The sequence below is a fragment of the Semicossyphus pulcher genome, unplaced genomic scaffold, assembly GCF_022749685.1.
Source record: "Semicossyphus pulcher isolate SPU_LCO1_2020_fin unplaced genomic scaffold, fSemPul1.0.p SCAF_6, whole genome shotgun sequence".
Taxonomy (NCBI): Eukaryota; Metazoa; Chordata; class Actinopteri; order Labriformes; family Labridae; genus Semicossyphus; species Semicossyphus pulcher.
In genome coordinates this window covers 31,974,949-31,988,156 of record NW_027211737.1, presented here as the reverse complement: position 1 = coordinate 31,988,156, position 13,208 = coordinate 31,974,949, and the positions used below count along the sequence as shown (strand labels likewise).

Genomic DNA, 13,208 nt, shown 5'->3' with positions numbered 1-13,208 from the left:
CGGCGAAAGATTTCTTCCAGTCTAAGAGTTTAAATACGGCCAGTAATAAAATTAGAGCGACATCCAAAGAAAACTGCTGTTTTAGTCCTGCAGACAGACAGATCGCAGAGAGGTTTTTTCTTGTGTTTAAACGTCGGAAGTTTTAGATGTTAGAGTCACATTTACACCTGCAACAGTCATCTGATGATTCTATCAGCTTTCAGTGAATTACACGGCAGCTGAGGGAACCTCAAACATGAAATTAGAGGAACACCTTTATGTCACTTTCAGAAAGTGTTTCACTGTCATGCTCACAACAATTTCCTGTTCTGGGAATTCAACATTCTAGTTTTAGAAGTTGAATATTACAATCTTACAATGATGTCTTGTTCGGCCCCTAAAGTAAAAGATTATTTTTAGCTGCTATTCTGAAACTGATCATCAAACGTTCGGGGGAAATCCAACAGAGCTGAAAAGAAGAGAGAAAGAAAAGAGGGAAGAAAGAGACGAAGCTGATCAGCGTTCACTCACAGTTTTCGTCCTGAGCGATGCACTGCAGCGGGATGCCGAAGAACGAGGTGTAGGAGTCGTTGTACCAAACCAGCAGCTCTGTTCCTCTGGGGATATCCATACACGCTCTGTAGAAGATACAGGACCTGCAATAACACACAGACACATACACTTTTATTTTAAAAGTGCAACATAAATAAGGTGTTACATTTGTTCTTATATTTTGGATATTAAGACAAGGGCTGCATAGTGGAGCAGTGGTTAGCACTGTCACCTCACAGCTAAAAGGTTCCTGGTTTGAGTCCTGGTTCAGACATAGGGTTCCTTTCTGTGTGGAGTCTGCATGTTCTCCCTGTGCATGTGTGGGTTCCCTCCGGGTACTCCGGCTTCCCCCCACAGTCCAAAGACATGCTCGTTAGCTTCATTGGTGACTCTAAATTGCCCGTAGGAGTGAGTGTGAGCGTGACAGGTTGTCTGTCTCTATGTGTCAGCCCTGTGATTGGCTGGTGATCAATCCAGGCGTAACACCGCCTCTCGCCCAGTGACAGCTGGGATAGGCTCCAGTCCCCCGTGACCCTGAACAGGATAAGCGGTGTAGATAATGGATGGATGGATGTATATGAAGACGAATATGTGCAGCATTCTGATAATATCTGTAGAGAGAACTGAAGTGCACAATAATTTGTGTAAAAGCTCGAAACATAAGGGTACCTTTAAACAGTCACTTTATGGTAGCTTAAAACAGACACAAAGGGTACTTTAATACAGACACCTAATGGTACCCTAAAGCGTTTGCTACAGGGTACCATGAAACAGACACTCAAGGCCAGCTTGTAACAGATGCTAAAGGGCAATCTAAGACAGATGAAGCAGACACTAAAGGGTAAATCCAAGCAAGACGCATGACCGTCCACCGCTAACTTCATGTACATCTGGACATTAGGTGTTCTAATAACTCACTTGACCAAAGTGTTGAACAATCGCACACAGGGGACAGCATGAGGTGTAAGTGACTCTGTCCAGGTCTGATTTGGGAAAAGCTTCCCATCTGATAAAAGCTCAATTTAACATCTGACCAAACCCAAATGATTTATGGGAAATATCTGGTGTCTCTCACTCTGTTTGGACCAACTGTAATGACCATGATGTTGTTCAAACACGCAGCCAGTAAGCTGACGGTTTCTGGGTCACACCACCGTTAAAACAACACCTCATCCACCCAACAACATCATTCTAACAACATGAGCAAACTCCACATTCAGACCCACATCTTCACATCCAGCTCAAACTATTTTAAAACTATTTCCCACATGTTTTTTTTCTCCAGGGTGTCAGACAGACCAGACTGTAACTGCGAGGTCACGGGTTCAACTCCCACAAGAGTCGTCTGTTTTCCTGCCAAAGTACCTTCGAGCCAGAGGAATAATGACTCTTTGCAAACAGCTTGAGAAACCACTTAAAGCAGAAAAATTACATTAAATCCAAACTATAACTGCTTTTTAATGTCCAGATGATTCAAACCACATTGACTTTCCTCCTGTGAGAAACATTTAACTAATGAAGTTTGACTTGACTTCACTTGAACGCCTCTCGATGGTGTTTTGTCATTTAAGCCCATTACCTAAAAAATCATTGATTATATTTTACTTCTATTTCTAGATCCGTTTCTTTCCTTTAACGCAGACATCGCTCCGTGAAGGAATTCTAACTTTCTGCAGACGGATATTTCCTCACAGCCACAACTTGGACAACTTTATTTTTTCTGTCAGGGCGACTCTCAAGGGAGGAGAGGAAAATAAACAGGGCGAAGGAGAATTTGAGGAGGATAAATAACTTAAGGAGGAAAAGACAAGTAGACAGATGAATTAAAGAAGACAAAAAGAAAAGTCAAAGAGGGAGGAGAAGGAGGGCAGATTTAAGCAGTGACATGATGTTTCTTAAATTAAATCAAGACAAGCCAAAATATCAAGAGGGAGGGAATGAAAAATGAAACAAAAAACGTAGAGAAGTATGGATAAAAGAAGAGAGAGGGGCACTTTATACTTTATGTACTTCTGGAAGAGAATATCAAAGTGCTAGTAAACATTTACAAGTAATAAAAGTTTGATTTTGTCAGCTGTTTGAAGGTGAGGACTTAACGGTCAGGATCACAGGTGTCTCGTATATCAATCTTGGGGGTTCTCTTCTCTGTAAAAGCTGATGTTTAAATTATCAGTCGAGAAAACCAAAAGGCGACTCGCATGAGGAATCTGAGCACATTTGTTTTTCTTCAGCTATGTTATTGTACACAAAGCAATGCAAGAGAAACACTATTAAAACTTTACAACATGACCCGTCACTGTTCATCATCCAGGAAGTTTGTACTGGGAGCTGAAATTGTTCCAGAGCTGATTAAAACCAGTAAAAACACTAACTCACCATTTTCACGTTAAAAATTAGTCTCTCAAACACTGATTGGAGCCACAAGCTCTTTAGCTAACTTTTGCTCATTTTCAATCTAAATTATCAGTTCAAATGGAGAAAATCTTGAGGTCCTTTAAGAATTATTGCTGCTAAATTTGACCACATTTTCTTCATGCATTGACTGTTTTTGTTTCTTTCTTTTATTCCCAGGTAATCCTACTCTTCCCAACCTCTTTGTTTATCATTTATTGTATGTGTATGCAAAGAAAGAGCTGTACAAGGATACATTTTGGGGTGGGGGCTTTCCAACCACGAGGCAATGGGGGTATGAAGACATCAGGTAGGTACAGGCACATCTCAGGACAGCAACATTGGGACGAGTCCGGGGTATTGTTTGTTATCAAAATAATTCTTTGTATCACTCTAAGTCTTATATTTTGGTTCTTATTTTATTGGATTTATTTTTTTAAATCTTTGTCCTGTACATGTTTTTCTGTTTCTGACCCCCCAGACCTTCAGGCCGCCCCCAGACCTGTTTGTTAAGTGCTTTTGTTTCCTTGAAATGAGATAAAGGGCATTAATATATGTTTGGTTATTAAAAATATTTCAATTAAAATATTGGAAGAAATAGAAAAATAGAAGTTTGTCTGACAAGATCTAAACATCCAGGTTAATAAGGTTAAAAGTGATGTTCATTTGCTGTTTGATGAGAGAAATCTGAGTTGCGTACAGCCCTTACCAGTTTAACGATGTACGGTAGTGAAACTTCACGACGCAGACAACACCGCTTATTAATTTTATCACTGTAATTAACTACTTAACTAACCAACGACCGAAACCACGTTTGTTTCATACTGGCATTTCTGTATTACTATTGTTGTTGTAATGCAGAGGAGGAGCAGGGCTGTGTCACAGTCTGTGCTCTGTTTCACATTCACAAACATTTTGCCTGTAAAACAGACCGACTGTAAACAGCCCAAAGATATCCGAACATGTATGAAAATACGAACAGATGCTGACGGACACGTTGAGATGTCACAACAGCAATCCTGCTCACATTAGTGTTTTTTCCCAGTGATTCCCAATGTTTTGCAAGGGTCTAACAAAGTTGCAGTGAATAAAATGCAGGAAAACATGATGGGAAGTTTGGAAGTAATTATATTTGTTAGGACTGCAAAATTAAATTAGCTGTGTGACATGATGCTTCTTAAATGAAATGAAGACACACCAAGCCAAAACATCAAGAGGGAGGGAGGAAAGAAAAGGGACAAAAAAAAGGACAACAAAGGATGAAAAAACAAGAGATCATGAATGTTAGATTTTTTAGGCAGCTTTATCCTGTTTCCTGTGTGGACTCGATTTGATGTATGTCAGTTATATGTCAGGGTTTCACGATTAACAAGAATATAATAAAAACTACAGCATAGCCAAGTGAGAGAAGGCCTTCATTTTCTTTATAAAAGGTACAACATGTTACAAAACAGCATCACACTGAAGCACTATAGAGCTGCAGAGATGCTCTGGCCCATAAATCTTGTTCTCAAGGTGTATGAAAACATGTTTGTTAGGTACAAATCATCTTGATTTAATAATGAAAAATATATCTATATATAAATTGTAAATAATTGTAATAATAATTGTAGAGATGTTCTGGTATCTTTCTCACAAGCCGATACCGATTGAAATTGAGAAAACCTTTTAATGCTTACAGGCGTCACTTCGCTGCCACCGGTGTTTTCTGAAGCAGCACATAATGATGATGAGCGCTCTCTTTGTATTAAAATGAAATTGTTCTTCTTGTCTTCAATTCTTTTGCTAATATCTATCAAACACTGAAGCCTGCTCTCTGCCAAATGCGCTCTCTGGTGTCAGCTGAGCGCCCCGCCTCTCCACACTCACACACTCCAAGCATGCAGGGGCGGGGTGTACACGGACAGACAGGCATCTCTCACGCTCGTATTAATTTACAGTGGCAGCGAGTGTTTCTAAAAACAAAAGCAATACGCAGCTTGGTAGCCTTAACAATTGTCTTGCAAATTTACATCTCTGATATCATGATATGGCACTTTCTGATCACGTAAAAAAATGATACCGGTATAATCTGAACGATATAATATGGCACAGCCCTACATGCTACCCAACAATACTGTATACTGCATTTAAAAAAGAATCAAAGTCAAAATAATTTAACTATGATTATTTTCTATAACAAGCAAATTTCCCCCAATGGAGTTCGGTCACAATAAGCATGGAAATTGGACACCTCCACAAACTCACACTGAATATATTTTACCTGTTAATAAGAGTGAACGTAAATAAAGATCACACACGTGAGGAGAGCAATAAATCCAGACAGTGGAACTCAGCTGGCTGAAGATCTGCGTTTGAGTATGTGTGTTTGTTTGAGTGTGTGTCTGTGTGTGTGTGTGTGTGTGTGTGTGTGTGTGTGTGTGTGTGTGTGTGTGTGTGTGTGTGTGTTTTATTAATTCTTTCCACACTGGGGAGGGGTGGGGTGGTGTTGGACCCATGTGAAAACACAGCCAGGAGGGACCGAGCTATAAATCAAACATACCCAATGACCTCCCAGGATAAAAAGAGAGAGAGCGCTCCATAAACATGCAGGGGCTTGTATGTATTTAAAACAAATGTATGTGTTTAATACGTACAAGCTGCTACATTCAGGCAGGGCCGTGTTATAAATCAAACACATCCAACAGGCGTTCAGGTATGAAAAATAAAGCCCCCTGCTGGCGTACAGCAGCGTGGGTCAGTGTAAAATCGTTCTCTTGGAAGATCAGTGGGAAGCTCAATCGTCAGCTCTCTGATCTTTCTCCTGTTCTGTTTTTATACAAAACAAGAATAGTTTTAGTATCAGCTCTTAAATAACGGCATCGATACAAACAGCGCTAGGCTTTAAATCAAACAACCTAAATACCTCACAAGGTGTTAATGACGAGCAGGTACTAAAGTTTTAGAATTGCTCTAGTAGACTGACTCAGCCAGCAGCGATGAAACAGGTTGTAGTGGTGGCAACGTAAAAGTACATCCACTTAAAGTGCTTGTTTTTGCCACTGTCAGGCTCAGACTGTTTTTGTGTTTGTTGGATCGTAGTTAAAGCTTTTAAACACCAAAGTCACACAGCAATATAAGGAGGTAAAGCCAGGTAAAGTTACTGTTTTGTCAAGGGAATCAAGTGGCTTTGAAGTGAGCGATGTAACAGCTGTTTCTGGTTAAAAAAAGGGACCCAAATCTTCCCAAGTCTATCTCTGTTGGGAAAGTTTCTGTAATGTTGTCAGACACTAAAAAATAACAAGCAATTTTAGTGGACATACATTAATGTGGCATTCACCCTCAAGGATTATGTTGCAGTTATCACAGACTGTTTCACAGCTGCCAGCTGAAGCAATCTACTGAATCAATTCCTAAACTTTTTGTATCTGTTGGTCATTAACACCCAAATATGTAAAATATGTGTTTGGAAAACCCTGGAGAAGCTACAGGTAAGGCTGATTGGAATAGGGCGTTTACCTTCCCACTTTCTCTTGATGTCATTTCCGTCCTGATAAAGTCTGACGCATAACCACTGATGATCTGCACTTCACTAAACAGGTGTAACCAGACTGTATTTACAAGGTGTTTTTTTTAAACATTTATGACCTTGCTTGAATTCAATCAGCTGTTCGGTTATACATTATTACGTCACATGTTTTTCTTGAAATTCCCAGAGACAAAACAGAAACTGTTCAGGACAAGTTATACCAGTTCTATGAGCCTTGACGGGAAATGAGGTGCACCCACAGGCCTGTTTCCGAACACACACAAACAGGTTGTTCTGTTTAATCTGTTTTAATCGCAGGCTCTTACGTTTCTAGGAAAAAGCTTTGTCTCTACAGGAGTCCCCTTTTTTTTACAGAAATACGTTTGTACATCACAAACCAAGTTCTCACCGATCTGTTAATATATGTTTATAATACATGGACATATTCTTTTAGCTTTGTTTTGAATGTGTGTGTGCTGTGCATGCAACTTGTAGTAAAACTAAATATCACTTGACCTGATCTGTGTAAGCCTGACCCTGGTTGGCAGCGTAGATTGTTTTGTGTCCATACTTACACCAAAGCCTGTCCAACTTAACCCGAGACTCTTATCGAAACCAGCTGTGTGACATTTTGCCAAAGCTGTTTCCTAGTTCTCATAAATGTGCAATGGAATTCTCCATTATCTCACTGACAGTGTGTTGGCTCCACCCATTCATTGCTATAAAGTCTAACTGCTGTAGAATTGATTTCACTTTGGAGCTGGGACATCATCATGCGCTTTGAGACAGAATGTTATCTGGTGAGTAAATTAAACAGATAATAGATGCAACAAATATCCAATGATACATATAAATACGTACAGAACAGGTGTAATTGTAGCCTCAGTGCTTCATTTGATTGATAAAAACAGTGTTTTTGATGATCCTCAGGAACCTGTTGACCTGATGGGCCAAAGAATAACACGACTAACTACAGCATACTGTTCCTGAAGTTATGACTCAACTCAACTGTATTAAAGGATAAACAACCACAGGTGAGTGCAGCATGGAAGACCTTGTAATGTAAAAATACTTAATACTTGTTTACAATTCACTTGACTTACTTTAATGTTTAATGAAACAAAAATATGAATGACTGCAACCAAAGTAAAAATACGAACTTGATTGTTGAGTTGATTTTGTTTAAATATATTGATTATACAATTTTAGTATCTTAAAAGCAATTTGGCATCTAGGCTATGTATTAGGATGTGTTGATGTGAATCAACCTAAATTCAACTAAGTGTGATATATTATTTTTTCATGTATTTTTATGGCTACTTTTGACTCCAAAAACACATCAACATAACACACTATTTGTCTTAGCTGATGTAGGTAGTCTGTTAGCTCTGAACACTGTCAACAGATGTGTGAACTACTACAACGTTTGTGGAAAGAACTAGTCTGAAATCATGTTTTCTTCCCCCTTTACTTTGTGCTGTAAGACTCCTTAGTATTATTTTAAATTGCATTTGGCCTAATGTTGTCTTGTGTCTTTCAGCAAGCAGGTGGAATTTCCCAAGCACAGGATGGCATCCTCACAATCCGGTAGGTTTACTTCCACTTACATAATAGATATTAACTGTCAGTGAGGAGGAAGCGTTCAAGGAAATGCACTACAAGAAAAGGAATGAGATCACATAACAAAGGACCTATGGTTGGGAAGGGTTAATGAGCGCACATTGCTGTCCATCATATTTTAATCTTTGATACTTCCACAGTAAGAAACGTCCAACACATATGATTTGTGTTTTGGATATTTATTTTTATGTATGTCAAACAGTGTTTTATTTGTGATGCATCTGATGTAACTTAGATTAGATTAATGTGGATTAGAATTCATTTGTATGAATTCTTATCCAATGTCTTTTAATTTACTGAATTCGACTGAACTGACATTAAAACTGAGTTGTTCAGTGGGCAGAAGCGGCCAATGTCATAGAGGTGACTTCAGGATTTTGCATTAAAAAAAATACATTCAATGTCTGCAGGATGTGCAAACAAGCTTTGCTCAATCTCAGAACCCAATCACTTATCATTCAACGATGAATGCCTTGGCCAACAGTTATCAGATAAGCCGTAAAAGGAATCCAAACGAAAACTTCCTTGAACATCTATGAACAGATAGCTCAAAGATGCTGAGGGTTGATTATAGAGACTTTATCATGTTTCAAGATTGCATTACTGTATTGAGATTACCTGTCACTAAATGCTTAAAAACAAAATGTATGTATGAATGACCAGCATTCATGAAATGACGATATTGATGGTTACTTGTGAAATTATGAAAGTTTTTAATGTTTTTGTTCTCATTGTTTAACAGCATCCGAACTCAGGATCCTGATGTTTGGGAAGAAGCCGAATGAAAAGACAACAATTAGTAACTTCATGACAGGAAAAAAAGATCTTTGTCATCCAAAAGTGTCGAGGCAGTGTCAGCAAATCCAAGGAGAGTGGGGGAAGAAACCCTTTACACTAGTGAAAACAGGAGACATCTTCAGTTTGCTTGAGGATCAACTCAAATTTCAGATGAGGAGGTCAGTGGCTCAGTGCCACCCTGGACCAAATGTTCTGCTGCTGTTAGTTAACCCTTCGGATTTTACTGAGGAGAACAGACAAAAACTGAAGTTCATCATGAGCCTCTTTGGAGCAGATGCTTTTAAATACTCACTGATCATCATAACACAAACTTATAGTGGAGGGAACTCTGCAGTCAACCAACTGATTCAAGACTGCAGACAACTGCAAAGAATCAACTTTGATGACAACGATTTTCATGATGATGTTCGTGAACAATTGATGGAAAAAATTGAGAACATAGCACGTGAAAACAGGAGAGAATATCTGACCTGTAGCGAAGAGAGTGATAACATGGTAGCACCAGAATGTAGAAAGCCCTCTCTGAACCTGGTATTTTGTGGGAGACATGGAGCCTTGAAGACATCAGCAGCTACTGCAATTCTGGGAGAACGAAAGTCTGATCCAATCGCAGGCTCAGAGTGTGTTAAAAATGAGGCAGAGGTGTTGGGACGTCCCATTTCCCTGGTGGAGCTGCCTGCATTGTACAGAAAACCTGCAGCAGCAAAGAGGGAATCGTACAAGAGTCTCATACTCTGTGATCCTCAGGGCGTCCACGCCTTCGTCATGGTCCTACCTTTAGATCCTCCAAATGAAGAAGACAAGAAAGAGTTGGAGACCATCCAGAGCACCTTCAAGTCAAGAATCAAAGATTTCACCATAATTCTCTTTGCTGTGGAGGGGAATCCTAACTTTCCAGCAGTTGAACGGTTTCTAAAAGAAAACAGAGACATCCAACAGCTCATTCAGAGCTGTGGAGACAGATATGTTGTCTTCAACATCAAGGACAAGCAGCAAGTGTCGGAGGTGCTTCATACCGTGGAGAAGATGGGAGCTGTAGGATGTAGAGGATTCACAAAAGATATGTTTCCGAAGCCTCTTGTTAATCGGCCTACAAGAACTGCAACTTTTAATGCCGAAGGTTCTAAATATCAGAACGCACAGTTTGTCAGGACGATACAGAGTAGAGAGTCTCTCAGGGGGGTGCAAAGGAAAGAAACCCCTTGGACTGCAAAGAGTAAAGAGTCCCTTGTAAGTGTGAAGAGTGGAAAGCCTGTCAGGACTGTGAAGAGCGGAGAGCCTGACGGGACTGTGAAGAGCGGAAAGCCTGACGGGACTGTGAAGAGCGGAGAGTCTGTGGGGACTGTGAAGAGCGGAGAGTCTGTCGGGACTGTGAAGAGCGGAGAGTCTGTCGGGACAGTGAAGAGCGGAGAGTCTGTCGGGACAGTGAAGAGCGGAGAGTCTGTCGGGACAGTGAATAGTGAACAGTCTCTTCCGGTAATGCAGAATAAGTATTCCCTCCGGAAGACGCAGAGTAAAGAGTCTCATGACATGGTCTGCAGCAGCGACTGTCTCAGAATGGTGCTGATCGGTAAGACTGGTTGTGGGAAGAGTGCCACTGGAAACACCATTTTGGGGAAAAAAAGTTTCAAATCAAAAGCCTGCTTAGAGTCGGTGACTGTGCACTGCCGAAAAGTGATAGGAGAGATTGATGGGCAGGCTGTCGCCGTGGTCGACACCCCCGGCTTGTTTGACACGACTCTGTCCAATGATGAAGTTCAAAAGGAGCTTGTAAAATGCATCAGCTTGTTGTCTCCTGGACCTCATGTGTTCTTATTAGTGTTGCAAATCAACCGCTGCACACAGGAGGAAAAAGATACTGTGGAGCTTATCAAGACATTTTTTGGAAAGAAGTCAGAAAACTTCATCGTTGTGATATTCACCAAAGGAGATGATCTTGAAGATCAAACCATTGAGGGATATATAGAGGGAGACAGTACAGGCTTTGTTAAAAAACTGCTAGACGACTGTGGAGGAAGATACCAGGTCCTCAATAACAAGGATCAGAAGAATCAAACTCAAGTCAAAGAGCTGCTGACCAAAGTGGAGTCAATGATAAAAGAAAATGGCGGTGGCCACTATACCTCCGAGATGTTCAGTGAGGCAGAGGCAGCCATTGAAAAAGAAAAGGAGAGGATCATGACGGAGAGGGAACCAGAGATACAGAGGGAGCAGAGGGACCTTGAAAGGAAACGTCAAGAAGAACTGCAAGAGAAGAAAAATAAAATGGCAAAGCTGATATCCAAGTTTGATCAAGAAAGAGAAGAGAGACAAAAAATGATCAGAGAAAAAGAAGAGCAACTGAAAAAGGAGCAGGAGAAGAGGAAGAGAGAAAGAGAAAAGGAGGATACTATCAAGAGAAGGCAGGAGGAATCCCAGCGCCATGAAATGGAACAACAAGCTGAAAATCTCGAGAAACAATTAAATAACAAACAGGAAAAAAAGGGAACTGTTGAAAAGATGTTATTGATACAAAGCAGAGAAGACATGAAAAAGGAACGTGAGGCTTGGGAGCAGGAAAGAAGGAAGTCGTGGGAGAAACGACGCCTAGAAGAAGAACAGAGACAAAAGGAGGAGCAAGCACGACTTAAAAAGATCAGAGAAGATCACGAGGAGCAAATGAAAAGATATGAAAACCAAAGAAAAGAAGAAGATAGAATCAGAAAAGAACAAGAGGCGCAAGAATTGAAAGAAGTCCAAGAAAACTATGAGAAGCAACTGAGGGAGCTGAAGAGGAAAAACGAAGAGGAGGCCAGAAGGCTGGCTGAAGAATACAATGAATTCAGAGTCAGTCACATATATGACAACGATGCTGTCGTAGAGGTGGCAAAGTATGAAAAGGAAATTAAGGATATGAAGCAAAAGCAGAAAGAACGAAATGACTATATAATAAAACAGCTGAGCCAGAAAAATAAATACAAGAGAGACATTGATGCACTGAAGAAAAGACAAGAACAAGAAATGTATGTGCTGAAATCAAAAAGTCACACAGAACATCTCTACAAAGAAATCAACGAGCTAAACCAAAAACACGAGGAGGAAATACAAAACTGGATACAGGAACATGTTGGGAACTTGAACAGGGGTTGTAGGATTTTATAAGCTGAATTGTTCTTTGGGAACAGTTTCAGCTGCAAAACTGTTAGCTTAGTTTGAGGGCTTTAAGTATTAGATGACATTTATTTTTGGTGTGTTTGTGTATTGAATTGGTGTATGAAGATCGCCTGTATCGAGTTGTTCAGATGCCACTACTTTATTTAACCACAGTATGTATATTTAAATGGCTCAATGCACTAGTCAAACAACAGATTTTAAGTGTTATCTGGCAAAACAAGAAGCAAATGTATTCATGTGTAAAGATTACAATGACATAAACAATGAATTTAAGTTGTAGTATTACTGCTGTAATTGTCATTTCCCACCATATTTTATGTAATGTATTAGTCATTTACAATGTTTCTTATTTGAACAATCTGCAAATATGTTCTCGTTTCTTGTAAAAACACTTGACTATTTAAAAAATGTACAAAATAAATAATTAAATGTTTGTGGAACTTTTTCTCATAAAGTGATCAATAAGCATTTTCTTCTGTAATCAAGGTCTTTACAGAGAAGGCTAACACTTTAATAAAAACAGTCATGAACAGTTGACTGACCTGTAGCAAGTTAAAAATATAGATGAGTGATATGTAGACCTGCAGTATAAATTCATTGAATGCAATGTGATTGTTTAGGGAAGGGCAGCAAATTCTTGCATTAGTCAACATGCTAACCAAGCTAAAAGAGCAGCAGAAACATGTGAACTATGGAGGTGTTTTTATGTCGTTGGGTAGATAAAATATTATATACCTTTAAAAATAAAATATTTTAAACAAGATTAGATTTGACTACGTAGGTGAACACATCAGGACTAATTAAACAACGGTCTGTGTTATTCAGAATATTTGGCAAAACAATTTAAATTTGATAACTGATGTTTGAAACTATATGAACATTTATTTTCATGTACAAAGTGTGATGAATAGTGTAAATAAATGGGGCAAACTCTGCCGCTTACTTGCCAGTGAGGAAGAATGGCCTTTTTTCTGTTTTAAAGTTTGAAAGGAAGACTCAAAGGTACAATAACATATGTTTGATTCTTTTCTGTAGAAGGTGCTTTTGCTGCAATTAGATACAAACAAAATCTCTGACCAAAAGCCTGACCAATATTTAACATATTCTGTAGTAAAAAATATTATCAGGTCTTTGCGAAAACAGGGAAATTAACAAAATAGAGCACAAAGTATTTTAGGGAAATAGTTTTTGTGCATAAAGTGACTTT

The 13,208-nt window shown here is 39.4% G+C and overlaps 2 protein-coding genes across 4 annotated transcripts in view; one reads left to right on the top strand and one right to left on the bottom strand.

Annotated features, from left to right (window-relative positions):
• Positions 1 to 13,208, bottom strand: part of prdm6 (PR domain containing 6) — a 69,915-nt gene that overhangs the window by 30,774 nt on the left and 25,933 nt on the right. For both annotated transcript variants that reach the window (XM_069683005.1, XM_069683006.1), the window contains one exon: positions 511 to 635. In XM_069683005.1, the coding sequence (XP_069539106.1) occupies positions 511 to 635 (125 nt within the window). The remainder of the gene's footprint in view (positions 1 to 510; positions 636 to 13,208) is intronic.
• Positions 7,193 to 12,405, top strand: LOC138610277 (GTPase IMAP family member 8-like). Of its 2 annotated transcripts, none has more exons than XM_069683003.1 (4): positions 7,193 to 7,230; positions 7,361 to 7,464; positions 7,975 to 8,017; positions 8,793 to 12,405. In XM_069683003.1, the coding sequence occupies exons 3-4, from the start codon at positions 7,999 to 8,001 to the stop codon at positions 11,987 to 11,989; spliced, it is 3,216 nt and encodes a 1,071-aa protein (XP_069539104.1). In that variant the 5' UTR covers positions 7,193 to 7,230; positions 7,361 to 7,464; positions 7,975 to 7,998; the 3' UTR covers positions 11,990 to 12,405. The 2 variants fall into 2 exon arrangements, with proteins under 2 accessions (XP_069539104.1, XP_069539103.1); XM_069683002.1 differs by having other exon boundaries at positions 7,971 to 8,017.